This window comes from Chanos chanos, chromosome 6 (genome assembly GCF_902362185.1).
Source record: "Chanos chanos chromosome 6, fChaCha1.1, whole genome shotgun sequence".
Taxonomy (NCBI): domain Eukaryota; kingdom Metazoa; phylum Chordata; class Actinopteri; order Gonorynchiformes; family Chanidae; genus Chanos; species Chanos chanos.
Window position 1 is genome coordinate 33,166,878 of NC_044500.1, and position 27,594 is coordinate 33,194,471.

The 27,594-nt window shown below is 38.6% G+C and overlaps 1 protein-coding gene across 1 annotated transcript in view; it reads left to right on the forward strand.

The window, feature by feature from the left end:
- The window catches only part of epha8 (eph receptor A8), a 43,399-nt gene extending 22,492 nt beyond the window's left edge, over positions 1-20,907 (forward strand). The window contains exons 3-17 of the mRNA XM_030778624.1: positions 380-1,043; positions 13,435-13,590; positions 13,877-14,368; positions 14,584-14,708; positions 15,582-15,744; positions 16,210-16,306; positions 17,154-17,221; positions 17,419-17,544; positions 17,812-17,997; positions 18,288-18,349; positions 18,517-18,726; positions 19,437-19,586; positions 19,718-19,908; positions 20,471-20,626; positions 20,793-20,907. Coding sequence (XP_030634484.1) covers positions 380-1,043; positions 13,435-13,590; positions 13,877-14,368; positions 14,584-14,708; positions 15,582-15,744; positions 16,210-16,306; positions 17,154-17,221; positions 17,419-17,544; positions 17,812-17,997; positions 18,288-18,349; positions 18,517-18,726; positions 19,437-19,586; positions 19,718-19,908; positions 20,471-20,626; positions 20,793-20,907 — 2,961 coding nt within the window. The remainder of the gene's footprint in view (positions 1-379; positions 1,044-13,434; positions 13,591-13,876; positions 14,369-14,583; positions 14,709-15,581; positions 15,745-16,209; positions 16,307-17,153; positions 17,222-17,418; positions 17,545-17,811; positions 17,998-18,287; positions 18,350-18,516; positions 18,727-19,436; positions 19,587-19,717; positions 19,909-20,470; positions 20,627-20,792) is intronic.
- Positions 20,908-27,594: the final 6,687 nt, after the last annotated feature.

Sequence of the window (27,594 nt, forward strand, 5' to 3'; positions counted from 1 at the left end):
TGAGCAAGTGAAGGGAGATAAGTTAATTGCCCACAGTCAGCCAGACCAAGCTGTCAGCACTATCAGATCCCCTTTCCACACCAGACACCCCTTTCCCAGACCCCATTTGAACAGGATTCCTCTGAAGAAATGTGAGGATGTTCTTAGTCTTTGTACATCAAGATGTGAATTTGCCATTAAAATCTCACTACATACACGCAACTGTTCTACGATATTACGGCAATCTTGCCAAACCCACTGATGACTTCATTCAGTTCTCAAAAATATTTTACAGCACATACCTTTTTCTGACAATTATATTCATGCTAACCCAGAGTACAGATAAAAATCCTACATTGTAAACAGCTACTTTTTCTTTATCCTGTTCTCTGTTTACCAGTGGGATGCTATCAATGAAATGGATGAGTATTTCAGCCCCATACACACATACCAGGTGTGCAACGTCATGAGCCCCAGCCAGAATAACTGGCTACGAACCAACTGGATCCAACGAGACGGCGCAAGGCGTATCTACATTGAGATCAAATTTACACTGCGCGACTGCAACAGCATGCCAGGAGTGCTGGGTACCTGCAAAGAGACTTTCAACCTTTACTACTACGAGATTGATCGGGACATTGGGACCAACATTTGGGAGAGCCAGTTTACCAAGATTGACACCATCGCGGCTGATGAGAGCTTCACCAGCGTGGATCTGGGAGTTCGGAGGCTGAAGCTGAATACAGAGGTGCGAGGTGTGGGGCCTCTCACAAAGCGTGGCTTCTACTTGGCTTTCCAGGACATTGGCGCCTGTATTGCCATAGTGTCTGTTCGTGTCTATTACAAGCGTTGCTCTGGCATGGCGCGTAACCTGGCCGTATTCACTGATGTGGTGACGGGTGCTGACTCCTCTTCATTGGTGGAAGTCAGGGGGCAGTGCGTGGACCATGCAGAGGAGAGGGACACGCCCAAAATGTACTGCAGTGCAGAAGGCGAATGGCTGGTTCCTATTGGCAGGTGTGTGTGCAGTGCTGGGTTCGAGGAGCATAGGGAGTCCTGCATAGGTAAGTGACGGTATTCTCTTCTTTCTTTTTAATGAAAGGTTTAATTATTTGGTAATGATTTCTGGACTTTTTAGTTTTTTTGCTCTGACCTCTTGTAGACACCTTTAAATCTTTGGACTGTTATAAGTTCCAGTAAGTAAAGACAATTAATCAAAGACAGCAGGTAATTAAACATTCAGCGGCAGCTAAAAGCATCCATCCACAAATGAGTTACGGGACACTAATTTCAACAAAAATACCTGCGAAGCCTGTTCACCTACCAAAGAAAACACACTCGGGCCTGTTATGACAGCTCACTGGTAAAGCACTTGCTCAGAACTTTGAATTATGAAGGGATTCTCAGAATGCCCGCATGTGTCATCATTTTCAGATTCTATCTATTAACATTCCATTCAAAGAATCCCACATCTATCTCATTTATTTTTAGGAAAGAACTTATTCTATTTGGACACATTAGATATTATGTTACAGAGACTGGCAGAATCTTGTAGTAGAACTTGTTTTTGGCACAGGATTGTCATTTTGTTACTTTCACAGTGGATTATAATTTGTCTCTCTGGTGTCATTGTTAAGGAGGTAGATGTGAGGCATGTTTGTTCAGAGTCATTCTTAAAGAGTAGTGTGTTCATGGGCTTTCAGTGCAACTTTAGATGTTTTTTTTTTGGCTCATTAAAGGAATGATTGGCTTGAGACTACTCTGACTTGGTTTAACAGACGATACTTAACATCTGATTAAAAGATTAATCCAAATACCTTGCATAAATTTCGGTCCTCCAGGAATGACTTTGGAAAGCCCTGGTTTCAGGTAGAGTAAATAGTTATCAGTGAAAGCTTAACAGTATTGCTAACATTATTTATCATTCACGTATTACATGGCCAAACCAGCGAGACCATACATGTAGGAAAGGACATGCCTTTGCAGAGAGGGTAGAGGGAATTGGAGAGTAGAGTCTGCTATTTAGGTCTGAAACAAAGTTAATGACAAAGCATGAAAGACTGTTTTCCTTCTGTGAATAATCACACAAAATTAAGTTAATTCATTCAATCACCTTACAGATTTGCAAAAAGCTGTTAAATAGCAATGTGCTACTTTTGCTGTTGGGGGTATTTCAAATGTTCAGAACAAGTTTTCTGTATCAAAGCCCTATTTAGTCTGTATGACAGACAACCATGGATGCTCGATTTTATATTATGAATATGGATATCATACTGTTAAATGTAGCCATTATGTGTTACCAGTTTCTCAATGGCTGCATTTTCTGCTAGTGTATGCTGAGAGTGGATCTCTGTGGTTGAAAATATAATCGGATATTTGGCTTTCAAGCGTAAATAGCCATATATAGCTTTCATTGCCTGTCATGTTTTCATGTGACAACCGCGTCAAAGTCACCAGATCCATACTGACAGTAGCAAACTGTTAGCAAATCATCAGATTAGCAACCACAGCAATACCATGATTTTCTGAATATAAAACTTACAATTCCAAGACCATTCATGAATATTTACACTCTAAGCTGAGTTCCTAAATAGAGTCTCCTTTCTTTACTTGTTAATGTGAATCAGGAAATATAGTCTTAGTCACCCTTCTTTTTCTGTGATAAGGTGAATTTGCAAATATTCGCTGGAGCTGCAGGATTTTACTTAAAACAAATCTCTTTGGGCACTGTGTTTCATGCCCAGTCAAGCACTACTTAATATGTGACTGAAACACCATAAATCAACTCATCTTCTTTTGCACAGTGCTTTGATGTAAGTGGGAAATGTGTCTCTTTGCCTGGCTAAAGGTTAAGTGTTTGAATGAAAGAGTCAGGACTGTGTGATTAAACTAGGTCACTGTGCTAATTCTGCCAGAGACCGTGCCATTTGCTAGTCACGCACATCTCCAGAGCCAAAGAGAGCAAGGGCACAGACAGACTGTGAGCAGAAAAGAAATTGTGGCTTTTTTTAAACGGTTCTGCAATGTTAAAAGCCAGGCTCCCAGACTCAGCCGCAATACTAGCGCATAGCCCTGGTCACTGGTAGGACTTGCGTGTTTCCACTAGAAAGGCACGTCATGGGTAATGGCATGTTCTTTTAAACGAAGACTGAATGACAGCTTCCCACTCGCTTTTTAAGTGGCCATCAAAACAGTGCGTGAGATTCACATGTCTGCACCATCCACATGGCTTGGGATTTTCCTCAGCTTCCATCGAGACTTGGGGGCCTCCCGGGCCAGCGAGAAAATGGAGTAAAATATCCCTTTCAAAGGGAGACGGTACAGTATATGCTCATTGGTGTGGCAGGGGGAGATGTCACATTCACTGCACTCGGCGACTTGATTTAACCCACTTAGATTCATGAAGAGTCTCCATCCCACATGCTCAGCCTTGTCTGTGGGCTAACTTATTCATGAAGGTTGTAAACACAATTTCATCTAGTAGTATTAAGGTTACTGAACTTTGCTAGTATTGTAATGATCTTTAAACTACCACATGGGGCACAACAAAATCTAATCTGTAAGTTTTGAAATGTGACTGTATGTCTTTTTTTTTCACAATTAAAGATAATAGCCAGCAGTTTGATTATTCCCATGTTGGTTCAAGAATTGTCTTGTGCTGTACTGTCAAAAACCTGTGTTTGTTACCTCACAGATTGTTGACTGGTTAAATGCCACATCAGTCCGAAGATGAAGTAGCCTATTGTACAGGATTGTTCAGAAACATATTGCTTTTATTTCTGACACTTTGTCGGTTGAAAATTTATTCTTACACATAACTGCTTCTTTGGTTCATCTAAATGTGTATTCAAATTTGTAAAATAGAGGCTTGTCAGAGGCCTCGCTTTTCTATGCAGCGGTTTTATGCTCAGAAGTGATTTCCAAGCACAAGTGATACAAAAGACATACACTTCAAAAAGCTGAGTTTTTCACAATCTTGTCTGACAAATGAGGTAATTTTTCATTTCCCTCGTTTTAGCAGATAACAATTATTGGGTCGACCAAACAATCTGGCATGTGGTTGTGATTGCTAGACGACAGTGCTTTCAGAGGGTGAGACATTGGACCCTGTCAGGAGCTCAAAGGCAAACGATCATTTAATGCATGGTGGAATGTTGGAGAGCAACTTCAGTCTGTCACTTTTGAATAATAAGATTATTGTGTGTCGATGTGCAGGCATATTAAATTTTTTAAAAAGTTCTTCTGTATTGACATAGGATTTATTTATCTGTTTCATTAGACAAAGCGCCTTTAACCCTAAAGGGAGCGTACCGTCTGGCCTCTCAAAGGCATTAAAAAAAAAGCTTTTTCCTCAAAGACACCAATGAGATGTCTGATACTTTTATACTAGCTGTAAGGAAACTGAGCAGACAAGCTCAAGGACTATGAGTGTACCCACAGGTATGTACAGGAACTCTTGATATTCATCTCAAAAACAACAACAAATGTATAATAGTCCAACAGTCCAGCAAAGCTTTTCAGTGTAGTAATCATGAGAAATATTGTTTTATCATTTTTTTCTGTCTGACGCATAACATTTATCAAACCAATTAGATGATGCCTCCGATCTTGCTGGGTTTTGAAAGGAAACTAAAATCTCATATTTTCTTCTTGCAAAAGCAGGCATGACCAGCCTTGTCACGTTTTTCAGAGAAGTCAAAGTTCACTGGAAAAATCAGAATTGTCCCCTAAACATTTATCAAAAGCTTAGCAGTTTTAGACAGTCCTCTTTACATCATATTGTAGGAGAGTCACAGGGAGATTAAATCATTCAATTGAAATTAATCTGTCGCAAAGCAAAGCACTTTGCTGTGTGTCTGATAATTAAACCCTCTGTGCACAGAGCAATTAAAGAATATGTGATGGGAAAAAATCTTAAACAATTGTTTTCTCTCTTAGCAGTATTTCACATATGTATTTACAAAACTATATTGTTGTTTTGTAATGTGTGTATGGGTGTTGTCACAATATCAGAAATTTCACATATTTGGCACTGTATTATACCTCCAAGAAACCTGTTTCACCCTCTAATTTCAATCACTCCTCAGGTTTTCCACAGCCTAAGGATAAAGAGCCTAGATATACTGAGGACAAATGATGTTATATAGGTGTTTGTTACATCCATGCTAAAGCCAAAAAAAGCTTAAATATAGTAAACCCAGTGATACAATCAAAGGTTAATGTTATTTAAGGACAAAACAGATTTGGTGATGAATCAGAGCATAATGCATATTCATAGTTTAAAATACCCACTCAGTATTTTGTGAGTGTTTTGCTCAAAAAGTGAAAAATTTGCATATTTACAATACTGACCTTATATTCTTTGTTTTAACCTTTTATTATTTTGCATACTTTTTACTCACGCACACACACACACACACACACACACACACACACACACACACACATATATATATATATATATATATATATATATGGAGAGAGAGAATGTATAGAAACTATTTATTTTATATAAGTGAACAAGTTACATTTGATACACTTTAAATTCCAATTAAATGCCAAAGGAATGAACAATATAGTTTAAATATGTAAAGTCTGAATAAGTTAAAGTTTTAGATAATATCCGATGATTAGAAAGGGATTTCAAAGAAAGTTTCAACCAGACTACCATAGACTGTACATTTTACATTCTGTCCTTAGTTCTTCTTCACAAAGTTTGATGGGCTTCAGTGTTGTTTTTGTTTTTAGGTAAATGTCACGAGGCCAGAGGAGCCTCCTACACACTGGTACATTCCCTTCAGGGCAGGCTGAGAAATTTTGTGACCACACTTCTTAATTACCTTATGGGGCTGTCAGTTGGCTCTCTCTGGAGAATTCTCTGACCATGAGGCTGCTCTGTCGTGCACAGTTAAAAACAGCATTTACCATGTCTGTGCAAAGACACCATCTGTATGTGAGCTATACTGTCAGGAGACAGGGTGAGGTCAGGTTCCATGGGAAAAAATGGTCGGTTGCGTGGTTGGCTTCACTCATTGTTTTTTGGGTTTTTTGCATATTTTGCTTCCTTTACGTTCACAGTTTTTACTTTTCATACAGGCTCAATATGACACATGAATTTGCCTCTAGGTTAGCAAGTTTCGACTGTATACGGTTTCCCAATGCTAATGTCTCCCATAGCATGTCGCTTACTGTTGAAAAAATTACTATCTGGAGCCTAGCCAAGTGTTGTTTCATGTGATGTGTGATCTCTCACTGGTGAGTGCTAAAAGCTTCATAAGCTGTTTTGTCAAAATTAGATATTTTTCATCATTCTATGTCATTTACTTACATCTCCAAAGCATCTACACATACATTTATAGAAGCAATTGTTATATCTTTTTGGGGGTTTAATTGTATTGTTCTGTTTGAAAAAGGCTAACAAACAAACACACAGACACAGAGAGACAGTTAGACAGACAGGCAAATCAACTGATCAATCAATTAACTGATCAATCAATCAATCAATCAATCAGTCAGTTAATCTCTGTGTACTCATGTCATCAGTAAAATCTTCTGGGTATGAGGTAAGTGAATTAAATAAACTAAATCTACTCAAACTTGGTGCCTGACCTTAAATAGGAAAATATTGTTTCATTAATGTTATTTGTGATGCTTAACGGACAATAAAAGACAGTAATTGCAAAAGTCATAAACATGAAAAAGTCTGGATAATTGAAAGAAATTGATTCAAATGGATTACCTAAAAAAAAATATGGTATGAAATTCAGTTAATTCAAGTTACACTCTACCGAAAATGACAAGTTTCACTGTTTAATAGTTTGATACAACCACTTGCCTCAATCTTTTTCAGTCACTCCAGAGCTGTTGGGTTTAGGGTGTAGAGAGCCAGGAGTACAGGGGCCAGAATGGGAATTTAACTAGAACAGAGAAATATGTCTCCACAGCTTGAAATGTTTATGTGTTGATTGTAAGATACTAAACTCATATAAAGAATTGGAATGAATCAATTTGCATGTACATTCACTGATATGCTGCCTGAAAGATGGCTTCACATTTTCTCAATGCCAGGTAATCAAATTGCTGAGAAAAAATTCAGCGGGAACACATACAATAATCAATTTTCTTGGAGTTTATTTTTCTGACATATGGCACAACTTCTTCTGCCACATTGTACAAGAACAAAAAAACAATATAAACAAACCATTTGCAGTACTGATAACAAAAGCAGATACTGGCTGTGAGAATGGAATGAATTTGGATTCAGTGAAGGGGACAGGGGAAGAGGATGGGGGGACTAATTAGCCTTCTTTGTGTCTTACCCTGGTGTGCATTGTGTAGCACATAAGGGTTTTTCTGGCCAACAAATTACATTGGGATTAAACAGGGAGCTGAAGGCTCCAATCGACGTTATTAAAGCTGCCTCGCACCAATGTGCCATTGTGACAGGAACCTGTTTTAATCTGCAGGCCCAGAGCACGGGTAGGGGGAGCTGCACAGACGGGCAGGGGGCTTCCCGATAACACAATGAATTGTATCTCGTCCAGACGGGGGCTGCGTTGTGTCACTCAAAACCACCCCTCCCCCTTTACATTTTCCCCAAATCATGATGGTGCTCATATCTCCCCAGCAGGTAGAGCGGAATGGTCCGTACAATCAGAGACAGGCAGACAAAAGCCCGCCACACATTCATACTACATTCCTTTTTATTAATATTTCATCCTGTGACTGATTCTGAACCCACAGTATCTGGATTTTTTTTTTTTTTCGTCCATTTGAGTTTAATGATGCTGGAAGGATAGTACTGATAATGGACAAACCCTTTCTCATGTGGCAAAATGACTCAAGCAGTGTCAGCTGTCATCTGATCTTTAGTTTGTGACTTATCACAGGTGGAATGGGAACATTCCAATATGCAAACATGAAAACAAGAAAAAAAGAAAAAAGAAAAATTATCATACACATACTTACTTTGCATGCTTCACAGAAAACCAATTCCCTATCTACCACAATTTCTTTTGTTCTATAGAAAAAAAATTAAAAATTGAAGCCTTGTGTTCGTATAAAAAAGCAGATTCAAAGCGATGTTATACAAAAGACCACGCGTTTCCTTGTCGCCTCTATAAACCTCATTTAGATCTTTTCTTTTTGTTAGAGGCTTTGGTAAAGAAAGTAGTTTCTGTCTCCCTCTTACTCTTTCTCTCTCACCACACAGATCAATTAGCCACGCTTAGATAGGTGACAGCAATTCAATCAAACAATTAATAGCCGTTTAATGCTCATTAAATGAAATGCATTTGTCTCATTTGATGTGCAATTACACAATGTTTTCAAAGGAAAACATTATTAGATCTGTGCTGCATCCTGTTTCTGACAGTTTTGTCGCCTTCTGGCAATACTAATATTAACAAATAGCAATCACGCATTATGCTGTGTTATAGTGTAAAGAAATCATGCTCCCCCATCTGTGACACAAGGGACTCTTCCCTTACTATTTATTACACAACTCTCTTCAATACTGTGACGACTAAAATTTAATCGGTAAAGAAATGAACAGATATTGATATTGAGTGATGTTTTCACACAGATCAGTCATTGTGTCATATCTTGGCTTATAAGATACTGGAAATATATAGAGACAGAGATATAATTCTGAAAGGAAACATAAAGAAGATTAAAATAATAACAAAGGAAGGCTCAAATGATCAATGATTCAATAAGTCTAGACTAGTCAGTGTGACTTTAGAGCATGTGGACAAATGACAGAGGGGTCATTTTTATAATGTGACTGTTCTAAAATAACCTGGTTAAGAAAGGTATGAATGCAAAGCAGGTCATCCAGCCATAGAACAGACAATAAAGGTGTCAGTCGCTTTGATGGGTAATCACCCCCAAGCTCTCCACAATAAGATTTTTCCCGCACATGAGTTACCAAAGCTTGTATATCCACAAAGTTTTCCCTCCACAATGTCAGTGAACCTACCAAAACTTTCTCATTCATTTAAACTCGTTTTCTCTGCTTGACCAAAGAACACAGACATACAATCATAAATCACTTATTTTTTTTAACATAAGCGATTCAAGCAAGTCGTCGAAAAAACATTCATTTAACATGGGTGACCAGTTGTGCCGTTTGGGGTGCACAACAAATGGAGAAAAATGCACTTAATTCTGCATACCCAATGGGGCATCTGCTAATCATGTGCTCACAACCCTATGAGCCAGATTCATCTTTGTAAAGCTTTAAATTAATACTAGCAGTGAGGTCTTTAATAGCTACGGTTAGGTCCATTTCCTCCACCAGGGCTTCTTGGTAAAGTGGCATGTTTCCCTCCTGCCTATAGAGCATGTGAGAGATGTTTAATAACATAATTAAAATGGGAGGCCCCAGAGGGAGCGTTCAGGTAGATTAAACTTCTTCATTAGACCTGAGCAACAGCGTAAAGGAGCCACTGGACTAAAGCAGCAGCTCCAACACAACTGGATTCCTGCTGGGAGCCCACTGCCAGAGATCTTATGTCATGTGTGTCATAGCGTAACTAAGCCTCTGTGCTATGTGCTGTCATTAGACACTTCTGTAAACACCAGCCAAATAAATTAGCATCAGTATGCAACACAGCACTGCCTATTATGTTTGTGTTTAATTTGAAGGATTTGGTTTTGTCATTCTGACCAAATGTGTTATCCTACAAATGGTTTGATGGTGTTGGTGCTGCGTTGTTCTTGAAATAAAGTCATACACAAGATCTTTAAAAAGAAGTCATAGAACACTTCTACCCATTCATTTTATAAGGTGGGGTGACAGAATTAAAGGTGAAAACCTGCTCATTTTCGTCCTCTTTGTCCAGTTAACAGTAAATAGCCAAGTCCATTTGTTGTGACATGCTACAAGGGGAACATGCTTACATCGGAGAGACCAGCAAGCCGCACATTCCAAAGTTAATGTGTCCTCAAGGTCACTCTCAATTTCAGGCAAGTTTGGTTCTATCTATCAAGCACTTAGAGAGAGCCACCACATTTCTTTAGTAAATTGATCTGTTAGTAATGCCTTCCCCCAATTTCAATTCCCCACTTGTAAAGTTTCTAGATTAAACTGGATTGGATAAAAGGATAGAGGGTAAAGAGGACAGAACAGTAAAGGTTACAAATATGTACATTTTAGTCATTTATTATTATTATTATTGTTGTTGTTGTTGTTGTTGATGTTGTTTTCAATGCAGCACCTTTCTTGGATGTTTCTCTTTTTGTACTTGCTGGAAACACACAAAAAATCTAAAATAATAATAATAATAGTAATAATAATGATAATAATAATAATAATAATAATTACACTTGTGATGAAATGACTATATGTTGCAAACAGCTGTCTAGGGAGCTGTGTTAATCATATTCTTTATATCTTAATATTGTCTCATTTTTCTGCTTTCTAATATTTAGATGTTAATTTAACACAACACAGCATTTTGCCACAGATAGGTACGGGCTAGCAGAAACCCAGTGTAATATTTAGAGTAGACTGCAATATTTACAGTTACATAAAAAATTAAATTTCATTGTCCAGCTTCCATTCTCCATGGCCCCATTCTTCCTGTGATGTTAAATCCCAATATTAAGGAGTCTTGAGTGCTTGAAGGGTGGCAGAAAGCCCCATAACCAAAGCAAATCAAAGGCTTTCCAATGTAATGATCAAAAGGTCATGTCTGAATAACTGGATATTATTGTCCCTCTGCTACAGCCAGAATTTCATGCATGAATTGGCATTTTGTGAGCCACAGGAAAAGCTGGAGATGTGATAATCTGGAGGATGAGATTTTTTTCCTCCCCTCATTCATTGTATTAGATTTGGACCGGTTCGTCCCCCCCTGGGACTGGACAGCCAACTGGTATCAGTGCACTTATCGTGACGGAGCTGCTCCAGGTTACAGATGCGGCCAGTCATGGTCAGTTGCTCCGCTCGGGGACAGATTGGCCTGGCTGCAAATGTCACTAACCTCTAATAATGTCATCCCTGAAAAAAAACAAAAACAAAACAAAACAAACAAACAAACAAAAAAAAACAAGTACTGTCTTCTTTTGCCACAACATGACAGCGACTGTCAAGTACATAATCCAAGTTTGTCCTTATTTATTTATTTATTTGTTTGTTTTGTCATGACACGGACCTTAACACTAATCCAGAGCAGCCATAATGAGTGGTTAAATGAGGGAGGGCAGCTGAGGGCAATCTGTACTGTCCGAATAAAACCACAGTTTTTATACAGTGCATCAAACATTTAAATATTTATTTACTGTGGACATTCATACTAAATAATCCATTTACCACGACACACAGCACACAGACAACCTGATAGGAGGAGAAAATTCAGGGAGGGCTACACTTCAAAGACTTACACTGTGTTTGTTTACATATATTTAGCCTGATAATCAACCTCTAATTAGACCTCACTCTCCAGTCCACCTTAAGAAGGAATTTGTCACTAATAACGACGTTAATAATGACAAAGAATGACATATCATGTCATATATCATGATGTAATTTATGAAAGCTTTGGTCATGACAGCTTTCATTGTCTTTACTTGACCCTTATCTGCAGAGAGCAGCACTAGACATCATTCAAGTTTATCAAACTTGTACTTAAGTATAGTGTTCCACAGCGGCTTAAGAGAGACTTACATAAATTGAAAACAGGACACTGTGTTTCAGAATGATCCTCAGCTGCAGACAGTGTAAACTGTAAACTCTCTAGCCTCTGAACAAGTCAGTAAGCCCCTACAGTGAGGAAAGGGACACAGGAGCCATTTACAGGACACGTGTATGAAAGCACCGTGATCGAGTGGCCCATTTCCAACCATGATTTTGATGACAGAATCATTCATCACTTGGACAATCCTCAGAGCTCGTTAGCAGCTGTTGTTTGTCCCAGAAGTGTGTGTGTGTGTGTGTGTGTGTGTATGTGTGTGTGTGTGTGTTACTGTGTTTGTGTATATGTGTATGCGTGTGTGTGTGTGTGTGTGTGTGTGTGTGTGTGTGTGTCTGTCTCTTTTGGTATGTATGTGTATGTCTACTGGTCTGTGTGTGAGATTCCAAGCAGTAAATATCTGTTACCTGATATACTTGTAAATCTAAGCCATTGTTTCATGAGAGTTGTAACAAAAAAAGTAATAATGAATATATTTAACACATTTGAAAATACAATAATTTGCTGCTTAGCCTTCTGTGACTCAGACCTTTCATGGTCTGGGCATCTCTCTCCATGCCTAGTTTCATTATTACATTGTTCAATTATACAATATCCACAACTTACATCAAGCATATATTCTGTTTAGAGAATAACGTAATTTTAAATTTTTGGTATGTCATCTAATTGGGGGAAATTATTACTAAATGGTTTCTAACACTGTAAAATCACAAAGTGTCACAAAGAATCCCAGCTACTCACTATACCAGTCCTTACATAATCCTGTCACGTGTGAACAAATAATTTTCTTTCACATTCTCCCCCCCCTCCCCCCCTCCATTTTCCCCCAGATTTATTTATCAATTCATTCTGAAAGTAAAATCAAGGTCAGTATACAATGGCTGCAAATATTCATTAAAATTCATTGTCATGCAAATTCCTCTGCAAAGGGAGAAGTGCACTGACAGGTGCTGACAATCCAAACAATGTGGAGCTCCATAAAAACCTGCCGTCCCTAATGTAGAGTGTGTAAACATCTCTGGGTAAAAGAGCTGGGCGTTGAAGTCTTCTTCACCTCCCTCATTTTCTTTACATGCATGAGAGGTCTACGGGAGGGTTTCATTAACAATCAAAAGGTCACCATAGGTCATCTAGATACATTTATCACAGACACACACACACACACAAAACAAAAAAGAACAGAAAAACGCCACACACCGCCTCAGTTTGTGGGTATATCGGTGTTTGTGTGTTGCCGTTTGTGTAGCTGCTGATAAATCCGTCAGAACTTCAAAGGGAAAGATGGAGCTGTACTTGATGAGCGTGCAGTCCTGATGTTTATCGTGACCTGCTTTTCAACCCAGGAGCTTTTCAAAAAAACATCAAGGGATGGAGGGATTACTGGGATACAAAGAAGACAGAAAATAGTCTCGGATAAATATTGCAAGCATAGATACTTTTTTGGGGTCCCTAAGGACTTTCTAAGGGAGACAGACTTGCTATCACTTTCTGCTAATTGTTTCGTATCTTATTTTTGAGTTCGTAACGTATGTCAATAAACTACTTTTATACACCTTAAAAATCCCACCATAAATTCTGTATCAGTGTTGATGAATGTGTATTGATTGTCACTTCTACTACAGTGAATGAAATGTTTCTTGCTTGCTTTCTATGTATAAAACAAACAGGATGCTAATGTGAGCTATGTAGGACAAAGGCACACTGTTCGATAAATGTTAAGCGAAAGCTTTGACAGTTCCTCTGCTAATGTGCTTTTTAGCTTGCGAGGTTGGCTACTATAAACCATCTGCCGGAGACCAGCTCTGCGCTAAATGTCCTCTCCACAGTCACTCAGAGACCAGAGCAGCCCTCTTCTGCCCCTGTGATGCCAACTACTACCGGTCATCCAACGACCCTCCCGCAGCTCCCTGCACTAGTGAGTGCTTATTGTGGTGGTTATTGTAATTGAATATACACTTTGTAAAACTGAATAAGTGGTAGCTGGTCATGTATGATTTCAGTTTTTTTTGTCTAAACGGAGGGGTGTTTTGCGATACTGACGTGTATTACCATGCCATTTGGGCAAATTCATTCATCTCTTTTTGATCAGTAAGTCACAGCAGACAAACAACAAACAACAAAAGTCTTCATCAAAAGAATATCCTCAACTTTTCTGAGGGATTCTAACTTAAAGATTTCTGGGTTGCACTCTTTCTTTCCAGGGCCTCCATCAGCTCCAGTCAATGTGATCTCATCAGTAAACGGGACCTCTGTTAGTCTGGAATGGGGCTCTCCCTTAGACACTGGTGGCCGTGCCGATATCATCTATGATGTGCTGTGCCAGAGGTGTACCAGTGATGGAGGGCAATGTGAGGACTGCAGTGTGGGCACCACTGGAAATGTAGCAGTCAATATCAACGGAGGAACTAGTGGTACTGCTGGTATACTTGGAAATGTAGGCGGGAATGTTGGTGGCACTGGAACTGGGGCTGGTTCTGGCCAAGGGGGAGGAAGCAATGTCGTTGCACGGACAGGGGCGGCTCCTGTTCGATTCATCCCCCAGCAAAGAGGTCTGACAGAGCCATGGGTCACTGTGTTGAACCTCATAGCACATTCCAACTATACCTTCCGCATTCTGGTGCTGAACGGAGTGACTCACCTCAGTAACGAACCACCACAATATGCTATGGTCAACATCACAACAAACCAGGCAGGTAGGATACTTTTACAAAACCTACTTTTAATGCTTAATTCCAGGAGTCTGAAAGATGTCCTTGGATTTAGACTAGATTGAATTCCTGTCTTTTGAAATCAGCTGACACCCTATGTGGTGAATAAGTTTTCTATGCGGAGAACATCCAGAAATGTAATAGAGAAATATAACAGAATTGTCATGGCACTGAATTATTGAATGCCCACCTTTTTGTAGCTCCCTCTCAGGTGATTGCAGTACGACAAGAGAATACCAGTCAAAACAGCATCACCCTCCACTGGCACGAACCAAACCAACCCAACGGTGTTATACTGGAGTATGACATCAAATACCATGAAAAGGTATGGTGCCCCCCTTTCACTGTAATGGAATTCTGTGTGTGAAATTCACTTTACAGAAAGGGAAAAACGTGATTTGACTTTGTAGAATCTTGAACAGCAGCAAGAACCATTGTGTTTGATCTGTAGGAGTTAAAATTGAAACCCTGAGTATGGTTATGCGCTTGTCAAACAATACAAATGGTTAGAGATGGCCATTAAGTGAAGGGTCAAATTTGATGAGCTAGCCCAGCTTCAGAGATCTCAATTTAAATACATGGCTCAATGGTAGCTTCATTAATTGAAAGGAAATTACCAACCAGTGGCAGTTTGTAACTGATTTGGTACGATTATTGAAAGTGACAATGACAGCAAACAGTGGAGCCTCGCCAGATGCCAGAGAGAAGTTAATTGCTGTTCGAGCTGGGCGCTTTGCTGGCTAATGGGCCAAAAGTGATCTCAGCTGTGCCAGGAATTAGCAAATAGTGGCCACTCAACGAGGCAGCTATGTAAATAAGATTTACATGCATTTCTGTTTGCCGAGTCTCGGTCTGGGGAGTGATCCCCCTGAGAACAAGACTCCACAATGACCACGCAGTGGACTGTGACTGATGAAGCAGTGGTGACTGGCTCCACAGAGACAGAACAGATAGAAACTTAGCTGCACAATGTAGGTGACACAGTCACAGGCAATTAAACAGCGTGAAGGGGAGGCCGCTAAGAGATTAGCATGTGCGATTGCTGAAGCCATTGGTAAATCTCAGCATGTCGTGATCATCAAGGAAGCTTTTAGCTAGTCTAGAAAATGACCACTGACAGCTTTATAGATGCCTGGACTGGAAGAAATGAGGAATTTACAATGTTGAACACTCTCTTCTATTTGATTTTCAACCGCAGGATAAGGAACAGCAGAGTTACTCTACCCTGAAGTCAAAGAGCACCAGTGCCACGGTGTCAGGCCTAAAGCCAGGCACCAGTTATATCTTCCAGGTGAGGGCAAGAACCTCGGCTGGCTGCGGGCGTTTCAGCCAATCAGTGGAGATTCAGACAGGCAAAGCAGGTGAGAGACTAGTCATAGTATTCTCACGGCAGCCAATGGTCTTTTATCAGCCCCTCAGTCTGGATGAAACTTTAGCACTGGAAATGGATTAGGGATAGTTATCAGATAATTGACTACAGTTATACACAAAAAAGTTAGTTTCTTCTTTCAAAACTTGACAATATGTTTATGCTGCAGCACTGCATAATAACCCTAAAATGTATCTGAAGTTGATTCAGAAATATGTGGCTCAGGTTTTGAGTCCTTCAGTATGTTGCTGTCAACCCTTTGTAACATGGCAACTGTTCAAGCCGTATTTTCGTGCCAGATTTAATATAAGCTCTCTTTTTAAAACATCCTGCTTGTTCTGGCACAAGCACTGTAGATTTAATGGAAAATATTTAGTGAAATAGAGGGCACTAACAGAAAAGGTGAATATTTTTGTATTAATGATTGTGCTAATCTCTGGTGTTGATATTTTTCTAGTTCCCCTGAGGTACAACACCATGACAATTATCTGGATCTGTATGGTGCTGGTCACAGGCCTGGTGACCTTTCTGGCTATTGTCATCTGCAGAAAACGGCAAGAGGAGTACTTTGAATTGTCTGCCCTTTCTTTTCTCATCACTGTGTTGTAAACATAGACAGACTGGAGCTGAGCAATTTTTACTTATAGCTCTCTATTAGAATTTTCCCAGCTCAAAATGAGTTGTAATCATAATTTATGGCAAACAGATTATAGTAGACATATACTTTACCATTATCTGATGTAGGGAAATGTATTCTACAGTTTTAAAAATAGTTTTCAATCAATCAAATGAATCCTCTACTGATACTTAAAGATGTAAATCTACAAAATACAAACATTTTACCTTTGATTATTGTTCTAAACTCAGTGCAGTATAGACTGTGGATAACCGCACCATCAATTTGTAGCTTTGTGTCAGATTTTGCACAAGCGCAGTATTTGTCTGAAACAGTAAAGTTAATTATGTTCACGGATTTTTAACGTAATAGGATGTTCTCAGTTATTCTCACTCTTCTGTTTTGATGTCTGCAACCAATATCTCCATACGTCTTTGTGGATTCATTAATATGACTGTAGTTTATCATCAATCACTTCAATGAATTTGAACTTTTTCAGCTGTAGTTAATTTAATGTACATAGCAAAGGATAAAGACTCTGAGAAGTCTTTTTATCCCCATGTGACTGAAAAGCATTCAAAAGATTTTGAAGTCTCAACTTTATTCAGTAATTAAAGTTAGTTAATTAACTTCTGTTCTGAGATGCCAGTGTCTCTGCTAATTTAATTAATTGCACATGACATTTGTTAAAAGTGTTTAGACATGTCTATGAGTATAGATATTAAAGGTGGCACACTTTTAATAATCTATTTACCTATTTATTTTTTCTGCGTTGTATGGTGCAGACACTGTGGTTACAGCAAAGCCTTCCAGGACTCAGATGAGGAGAAGATGCACTACCAAAATGGTCATGGTACCTCAAGTACACCTCGTACTTACAGTTCCAATTTTAACTTATTTTAGTCAGCCAGACTCTTTTTGGTCCAGTATCTTAGTATAATATACCATGTAGCTTTATCAGCTGTCTCAGAGCCTCAGTGATTGTGACTGTGATTGGAAATTGCTTTCATCCTGCAATATGTGACCAAATGCTAATTCTGTTTATTTTAGTATCATTCCCTGAAGCTCGGTTTTATATTGATCCCCACACATATGAAGACCCATGCCAGGCTGTGCATGAGTTTGCCAGAGAAATTGAAGCTTCCAGGATCAAAATTGAAAAAATCATTGGCTCAGGTATATTTGTATTGTGGAACACAGTGCAATACACACTAGAATTAAAATAGTATATTAGTTCTCACCATTGGTAGAATGTGAGAAAAATAAGAAATGATTTCTTTTCTTCCAATATCTTTTTTTTTTTTGCACAACATTGTCAAAAAAAATTGAATGCAAAAAAGCCTTTTCATCTTGCTGGTAGGTGTTCAATATGCCTTTGAAAACTAAAACTAAATTGAAAGCCTTACTGTAATTGTCATAAATGTCAACTGCATTGATTCGTAGGCGAGTTTGGAGAGGTTTGCTATGGGCGTTTGAGGCTTCCCGGGAAAAGAGACATCCCAGTGGCGCTGAAGACGCTGAAAGCTGGTTACAGTGAGAAACAGCGTCGTGACTTCCTCAGCGAAGCCAGCATCATGGCACAGTTTGACCATCCAAACGTCATTCGTCTGGAGGGTGTTGTTACACGCAGTACGGTTAATCAAAGCTTTGTGATACTAGACATTACAGCATATTTATGACTGATATTTGCTCACCAGAGTCCATGAATAATTCATCAAACTAAAAACATATTTGTTTGATAGATTATATGTTATAACAACTTACTTTTTTCCTATTTATTGTAATGCTTTGTAGTTTTACATATACAAGATAAATAATTCCATTTTTTTTGTCTCAGGATCTATTTTTTTTATCTCTCTTGCTCTCTTCTTCTCTCACCCTCTGTCGTTTTCTCTGTCTCACTCCTTCCCTGCCTCTAGGTAAACCGGTAATGATTATCACAGAGTACATGGAGAATGGATCTTTGGATTCTTTCTTGAGGGTCTGTGCTCACACCATCTTTTATTTTCCTTTTTCACACCATCTATCATTTCTGACTTATGATGTTCATTTTTGCCGAGCTTCCTATTCGTGTGCAGTTTGATAAAGAAATTGATTGACCTGATGGACCTTCATATTACACTGCTTTGTCCTTGTCCTCTTACACAGAGACACGACGGTCAGTTCACCATTATTCAGCTAGTTGGAATTCTTCGAGGCATTGCAGCTGGCATGACTTATCTAGCTGACCTTGGATACATTCATCGAGACCTGGCAGCTCGCAACATTCTGGTCAACAGTAATCTGGTTTGCAAGGTCTCTGACTTTGGACTCTCGCGGGTACTTGAGGATGATCCAGATGCAGCCTACACCACAAGTGTGAGTTTACAATTCGTCAGAACCCATGATAAGAATTATAACACTGATCATAAGAATTTATACATCTACCAGAGAGTGTGCCTTCAGGGGTATATAGAAGTGTAAATGATTACATAGCTGACCCGTCCACAGCTCCAACCTTCCCTTACATGTGGTTACTAAGTCAGCCAAGATTTGACCAAGCCATTGTAGAAACCTATGAGCAAAATCCCAGTGAAAACTTTAATATCAACCTTTAATAATTACGGAGTAATCAGTCATAAGTCCACAGTCAACTGGGTCCAAAGTTCTGCATAATTTAATCATAAAAGTAGTATGGACTGTATACATGTGCAGGAAAAACTAACATTGTGCCTATAATGATAATGCCAATTTTATATTAACAGCTATCTCACATGTATGAACTTGTTATTGGAAATAAAACAATTTAATTTGCCCTTATGACCCGCAAAACATAACACAAGCTTTTTTTTTTTTTTGGTATTTTTGACTCGTATATCTGGCATATTTAACTTTTACACATATAACAAAGATAGATTAACAACAACCAAAAAAAAAATGGTGGTCAATAAACCATGTAAAATGATGGCTCGTCCCAAAGATACATTCATTTTATATTTCACATGGTTTCTTTGACACTCTGACTGGTTCACTGACATGACAAAGTATCTGATTTTTTGATGCATGTTTGACTCCTTTATTTTCATCAGGGAGGAAAAATCCCAATTCGCTGGACAGCTCCTGAGGCCATAGCATATCGCAAGTTCTCCTCCTCCAGTGATGTATGGAGTTACGGTGTTGTCATGTGGGAAGTCATGTCCTATGGAGAGCGGCCGTACTGGAACCTCACCAACAGAGATGTATGTGAAATATACAGAATAACCTAAATGTCACATTGTAACTGAGTTCAACAAATGAGATATACAATATCCAAAGGCATTGTTAAAGAACATGTGGTTGTTACCCTTTACCTTCCTCTTTGTATTCACAGGTGATAAAGTCGGTGGAGGAGGGGTACAGGCTACCAGCACCTATGGGCTGTCCAGGAGCACTGCACACCTTAATGCTAGACTGCTGGCAGAAAGACCGGAATGAAAGGCCTAAATTCTGCCAGATTGTCACCGTCTTAGATAAGCTTATCCGAAACCCTGAGAACCTTAAATCAGTGGACACATTGTGCAGGTAACAATCCAGTGATCGATACTTGGCCATCATAGGGATTTGCTCAACAAATGCACTGGTGAATGGACTGTCAGTGTCAGATATGATGATTCATCACAAAAGTCCTGCAAAAGTTGGTCAAAGGAAAAAAGTTTCTCAGGACTTGACAATAAGTCAAGTTGCTTCAAGAGGGATCAAGTGCAAGTGTACATTTTCCAATAAGCTCATTTCAAATAGATGTGTTCTCTGTTAAATAAAAGGGCTCTGTGTGATATTGACATTGATCTGTAGTGAATCAAAAGAGAGAGAAAAAAGTCTTCAGCATTTACAATTGGACTTGTATAAATTGCTCAGTTCAGAGTCGGGGTCCTGCAAAGTTAGTGGTGCATATCGTGATGGGGCAAAGTGGTGATGGGGAGAAGGAGGATTTCTCTCTACATTAATCTACCCAAACCAGTCATCCCGCAATCAGATCCACCTCCCCCTTTCTCAATCATTTTAACTGGTATTGATTTTCTGCCTGAATGGGTTGCATTTCAAAAGCTCTCATGCTCTCTCCCTCTCTTTCTCACTCTCATTTCAGGCTAAACAGTCCTTTGACGAACAGAAGCATTCCTGATTTCAGCAGCTGCAGATCAGTAGATGAGTGGTTGGACACCATTAAAATGGGTCGTTACAAAGACCACTTTGCTGCTGGAGGGTTTTTGACACTGGGACACGTGATGGGGATGAATCAACAGTGAGTCAATTCAGAAAAACGTATTCATAAAAAACATCAGAGTCCTAATGATATGTAAAGATATGGAGATATATAGAAACAATGCAATAGATGACTTCACTCTACTGGCTCTATTGAAGAGACAACAGCATCTGACTTTGGTTCTGTTTGTTCTTGTGAATTGAAGAGACATCCAGAAGCTGGGGGTGACACTCATGGGTCATCAGAAGAAGATCATGACCAGTGTGCAGTTGATGCGAGCCCAAGTGCTTAACAGGAGTGTGCCCTCAGTGCACATATAATCCAACACCCAACGGCCTATGTGCAAATAAATACGTATTCATCTGAAATGTGTTTTGATTAAAGTGTATGAACTTTTAAAGATTTTGTCTGAAAGAAAATGAACTTAAAGTGAGTTAATATGTGGAGAATTTCATCAGGACCTAATTTTTGGTGGGACTATTCCTCTTTTTTTTGTAAATGAATGGACTGCCTTAAACTTCCAGTGTAAATTTTGATGTATTGTACATGAATAAAGATTTTATGAATACTGGTATATATAGACATCTTCGGATATATATATACATATGGTGACTTTGGGGGTATCAAACAGACAAAAAAATTTAAGCTTAAAGAACATCCACCACGGCACCTAAATGGCATGGATGCAACAATGTGTGCCTCAATTGACGAGATAAACATATTTAATAAAATGAATTTAAGAAATGTATAGAATTTAAAACGAGATGAACGGACCATTGTACAAAGCTAACTGGTCTATAGACAAAAGCTGCATTGCGCACAAGCACACAGTTGAGTCTTGTTAAGTGATTCGTCACTGTATTGCCTCTGTGGTTGTGAGAAGGGAAAATAAAATTATGAATGTTATGTATTTGATTAAATGCCATAAAGCGATGTATTACAACCTGCTGTAAATTATCACATGTGCAGTTGAGAAAATGGTTTCTCCTGCAACCTCTGCTGTAAATGGTCTATGTTTGTTTTAAAGAGAGCGATCACATGTGTGTTGTCCAACCGAAATAGAAACATTAAGAGGGTTAATAATTTATCCCTTTAACTTAAAAATGCTTTGAGTTCGTTTTGGATTTTTTTGACCTCTTGTGACATTTCTGTGTTCAGTAAATAATGTGAATATTGCAGTTCACAGGAATTTGACCTTACCTCAGATGGGGTGATAACAGGGTATGTTCCAGTTTCAATGTTTGAATTTGACAAATCAGATAATGAACGAGAAATAAATGAATCAGTCTTCTCCGTGCAAGTCGAAACGTACAAGTCGAACACGTGCAAGGTTGTACATATGACCATGATGAAAAACATTTTCTTTCTGTATTTTTTGAGACAGCAATACCCTTCTGTATGCAAATGCAAATAAAGATAGAACACTGCCATAAGTGGTCTGTCAGTGAATAATGATAGTAATGTGAATAATGATAAAAAAACAGGTTTCAGAGATCATGCATGACATACCCACCAATGACTTTGCATCTTCATTTTTGATTTTTTGTATTTAGAATGTTGTCAAGAAATAAAGAGAACGACACCAGTGCCAGAAAAAAATTTCTTTCTACAAATTAAGCCGTATATTCTCATACTGGAGTTTTTAAAATTTATTTGGTGCAGTTGTTCCCAGCGCTTAAGTAAGCACAAATCTGAAGAAAATAAAAACTGATATTGGCCAACTCATGTGGCTTCACTGTGAGTTTTTCTTATTGTACTCATGGCCATAAATAGTTTGAATTGGCATAGTTTGTTAACAAAGGACTGGCAGTAGGAGATTCTGGAGGGTTGACAATGTTTTATAGATTATCTTACTCTAATATCCTTACATTAAACACCTTCCCAGGACCATGATCAAAGTCAGATAAAAGTGACATTGTTGTAAGTCAGCCCTAATGAGAAGAACCAGAGCTTCTTATTGTTTCATCTCTGGATTTCACCGAATACCTAAAGTGAGAGAGGAGCACTAAACTCATACCTGCATGCAAATGTTTCAGTTTGTTTAATCGGGATGTCAAATCAAGTTCATATTTTAGGTTTCCTGCCTCTGAATATGCTGTTCCTTGTTTACTCTCTGTGCAGCACTTTTGCTATGGTGGTAAATTGCAAAATAATACAAGGAATAGAGTAAAAAACAGAAACATCTTTATGTAGGAACAAAGCCCTTTCTAGGGTGTCACTGGCAACAAAGGTAAAACACAACAGCTGAGAACATCAACATGACACAGAAGCACCAAAGTAAAACAGCTATTTCCACCGTGTCCCACTTTTCATTATCAGCTGTCAGTTCCATCCCACGATGCCAGTCTTCATCGCCCCATCCATCTCTGACCATAAACATACAGATCTCTTGCCTCTGCATCTTAATTGTGCTGGATATGAAACCATTTCAGTGTAATAGCTTTTATGTCCAAGGGACACTGCATCCACCTTTCATGAGATTTCCTGCTAACTTTTATTTTAACTTGTGAATACCAAGCAAATGCCTTGATTCTGAGGACTAAAACTACGTTAGCATGTCTAGTGCATCATTTTTAAATCCTATCATTCTATCATTTTTTAAAATCACTTATTATTTGCCATTATGGACGTTCCAAGAAGATGCTTCGATCTGGTATATGTTACAAAAGACAAGGCAGGTTGTTGTGATATTTTTTTGTGACACAGACCAAAGATTGTTTCTACATTATTTTAGGTTGGTCTGATGTCTGAGACAGACAATAATACGACACTGAAATGTCTTTAATCTGCCCCCTCTCATCCCTGTGGCAGACAGACTAAAGGGCATAACAGTATAATTCTTTTCACTCTCTCCTTTAAAATGAAAGATCTAGTAGATAATCATTATAGAAGGAATCACGCCTGGTCTCACTTGCAAGCTCATCCACTTCAATTAACTTTTAGTTTCATGAAGTGATCAGTCTCTCAGTTATTCTAAGGCAGTATTCCTACATTTTTAGACGTTAAAAAAATGACACTTTATCGTTCACAGAAGTACTGCGTCATGAAAAAAAAAAAAAAGAATTCTGTGCAGCACCTCTGCCAAGTTTATACTTTTACACCATGTCACGATAAAGAGATACACCAGGCAAAATCCTTGTTACTCAAAATAACAGCTGCGTGCTGCTACCAAAAATACGTTCATGCAAATCAATGTGTCCTGGCACTGTTTGCCACTTATTCTCCATCACACTCAAATTTCTGTTGAGCGAGCACAGAAAGAGAGATGACAACAGGGTGGCATGAAGCATGCTGCGCAGCAATGTGCTATCCTCCAAGCCTGTGAGACAAACAGCTTGTTGACAAGGAGAAACATTCAATGCAATTTGTATTTAGCATGAATTTATTAACTCGCATTTTTGTCAACGATGACCACCGTCATTAAAGCCTTTTCAAAACCTTGAAATTTTTTGCAATGGATTTAGACAAATTTTCTCATGCAATAGCCTGTATAAAGGTAAATTTTACCTTTAGGTTTCAGCTGAGCTATCATATCATATTAATTATCACAATCACTGTGCAGCAACTGCCATAAAGATAAGGACTATCATCTATACAAACACTGGACCTATAGATGGGATTCCATAGAAAAAAAACCCCCACAAAAACCACCAGTTCTATGAAATGCTTGTTCACCTTTCACTGTAATGGATCTTCTCTAAATGTTGATAAAAAAAAGGCCATTCTGTGCATTTATCAAATCTATTTAATTATGACATTCGCACATAAGACATGAATAGTGTAGTCATGGCTTACTGGTATTATGTACATAGCATATATTATGCAGGCAGTACATGGATGCTGACCATAGTTTTACAAAAGGTTAACTTTCCTTAAAATGTCTTAAGATTATAAATGCATTAATGTTAAAAATGTTATAAATGCATTAATGAGACATTATAAAGCCTTTATGATGATCCTGTATAATGCCACAGGTGTTTATAAAGCATCTCTTAACTATATCCGTGGTACCCATTTAGAAAATAAAAATGAATACGTTAATTAAAAAATGCCTCTGTGTGTGAATTATGAGAAACAAACAGGTCCCTCAGTGACAGCTTATAGCGTGTAAATGTAAAATTATTATGCTAGGACTGAAGTTATGCTGCTCTAACTTTAGCTGGTAGCTGGTAGTAATATTTTACCTGTCCTCATATGCATGTAAATTAAATGAAACAGACAGAAATGACATTCAGTCCAATTCTTTCATTTGGAAAAGTGAGCATTCTGCATTCATCATATGCCCATTTCTGTGATTTCACAGACAATATACGGCTCCAAAAAGATTTAGCATGTTAACTTATTCAAATAAAGTTTATTTTCTGTTTTTTAATAATCCATGCCTTCATACCCACAGAAGAGGAAGAATTGCAAATCCCATTTCATAGCTATCTGCTACATAAAAAAAAGAAGAAAAAAAAAATCACATGTAGGTCTAACTATCAGTAGTCTTAGTATGGTTTTCAGTTGGCTAAGTCAAAATTATTCCTATAATGATGTTACGAACAATTTTCAGGGAAAGGAATGTACAATATCCTCATCCTAGTTGGCACAATTCTAAAACCTTGGATAAGGATTTCCCCGTCGCTTGGGTGAAATACATAACCTATGAATAAAAAAAAAAAAGAAATCCACTGTTTTGTAATTCAATAGGGTAGTCATTTCCATATATGCAAATGAACATCATTTTGAAGTGCAACCTTTTCCTCTCATGGCCTCTCAATGCACTCCTCTCCCCGCTTCGAAAAGAAACTTTCCCTTTGATGTTACCAAGTAAAGTCTGTCACCGATGATCTCTATTTGCATGGATCTGATGCCAGCCATGCTTAGCAAATTATTAAGCCCTGAAGATATCAACAGAAAGAGGAAAAAATTAAGCTATTTCAGGAGATAAGATTTAAGGAACAAAAAAAAAATGGGGTGGGGGGGGGTGAAGGAGGGGGATGGTGCAGACTGACTACAGGGGGGTTGTTGCTGAATCAGGGGGCACCATGAACGTTGTTGGCCAGGATTACACCATGTTAGTCACAGAGAGTCTGACCGCTGATTCAACTTCACGGGGCTTATTACAAAAGAGATTCTCACAATGGAGCTTGTGTGTTGTCTTGCTTGGCTCAGCGCTAGGTTTCCCTCCGTGGATTTGGAGCTAATTCTAAGGGTAATGAGCATCACCTATAAAAATCTAGTCTGTGCTTGGGCTACTTCCTTTTAACTGAGTGTTCAAATTTAGAACAGCCCTCTCTAAGGAGCATGTCATTCACAACTCTACTATCTCAACTCAAAGAAAATGAGATCACTGAGACACTGCAGCCCAACCACAAGTTTGATACAAAAAAAATGGCACTCTAGACAGCTCTACACAGTGATACTTGCATAAAACCAGTGAAAATGACTCATTTTAGAGGAGAATTTTGTATTTGACATGTATCTACAGTATGAAGTGAAGTCTCAAGTTCTCAAGTGAAGTCTCAAAGTTCTTATCAAAGACATAGAACCATTAGAGCAGCAATACAGGATCTGAGCTGCCTCCATTTCTTCCAAATAAAAGTAGTCTGAAAATTAACATAGTGCTTTTTTAGACATTGCCTAGAGCCGAGTCTACTGGCTGTGGAGTTGGCACTCCAGACAGCTCTTCACACCTAGCTTAGCCCAAGTTCAGTGAACTGCTGGTGTTTGTTCTTTTTTGAGTGATAAGGTGTCGTCTTTTGTTTTCTCTTAATCTACAAAGTGGCACATTTTGGAACCATGCTACATTTGGCAAAGGAATATCAGTCCACCTCACGGCAAGGTCTGATCACTAAATGTTCATGAGCAAATGGAGCAGAGTTTCCACACTATCTTAGCATATGGAAGAAGAAACGCTTTTGAAAAGCTATTCGAACTGATGTTTTCCACAAGAAAATAGCAGATATATGCATTTTTTGCAGTTGGAATTGTGATTTTGGTTTGTGCGATGTAGAAGTTAAGTAAAGTTAATTATTAGACAAAGAAAGAAGAGAAGCAGAGGAGAAAGAGATGAAGATGAAGTCTCATTTTGGGATAAAACTGTTCTTTTTCATAGATGTTTGTTTGACTTTGTCCTAGATTTTCCACAGATCTTGCCAATAGCTTGTTCTTTCTAAACGCAGTAGCTCCCCTGCTGGCGTCGTCTAAAGTGGTAACTTCGGGTGTAGCCTCATACTGGTGAAGCCAGAAACACAGAAAACTGATCGGGAAAAAAAGGAAGAGGAAATAATTTATACTAAATAGTGACTGAAAGTGTTACTCCACCAAAAAAAAAAAAGATGCCACATATGTTCTGTTTGGTCCCAAAAGGCAAACTCTTTTAATCCATTTTTAGTATTGAACTCAAAAGTAGGTTGATAGGACTTTGATACTTCACTGACAAAATATGGTCTAATTTGGCGAGTCTTTACTATTTTTTCAGTTTAATTCAATGACATATTTTCTCTCACATTTTCCTCCATTTGTAAACAAATATACAAAATAAACAGGCAAACTTTTAAAAAGATGCAATTAGTATTCAGGCAAACATTTATTCAAACCATTTGAGATCCACCACATCTTCTCAGGGGTATTCGTTTTCACTGTGAGTCTGCAGAGGGGTATCACCATCCACCTCAGTTACATATGCCAGCATTTAATATTAAAATAACATGCAAAGTAGGTGGTTATTATTCAGAAACATAACACAATTAGGATCAGCAGATTTTTGTCCTTTCCCATAACACGTGGAAAGATAGCAGCAAAACATTCAGGGAAATGGAGATAAAACACAGAGTGTTTTTTATGTTCCTTGATTTCTCAACCCCTAGAGCTTCTACCCCAGCCTGGCCTGCCTTTCCCTGAAGTCTATCCTGTGGCTAGGTGTGTTCGCTGGCTGAACCTCTCTGTGTTGGTCTGAGCCTCCAAGCTGTAACCTGAAGGCCAGTGTTTCCCCTTGAGCATGTTGGAGACGAGCAATGAGC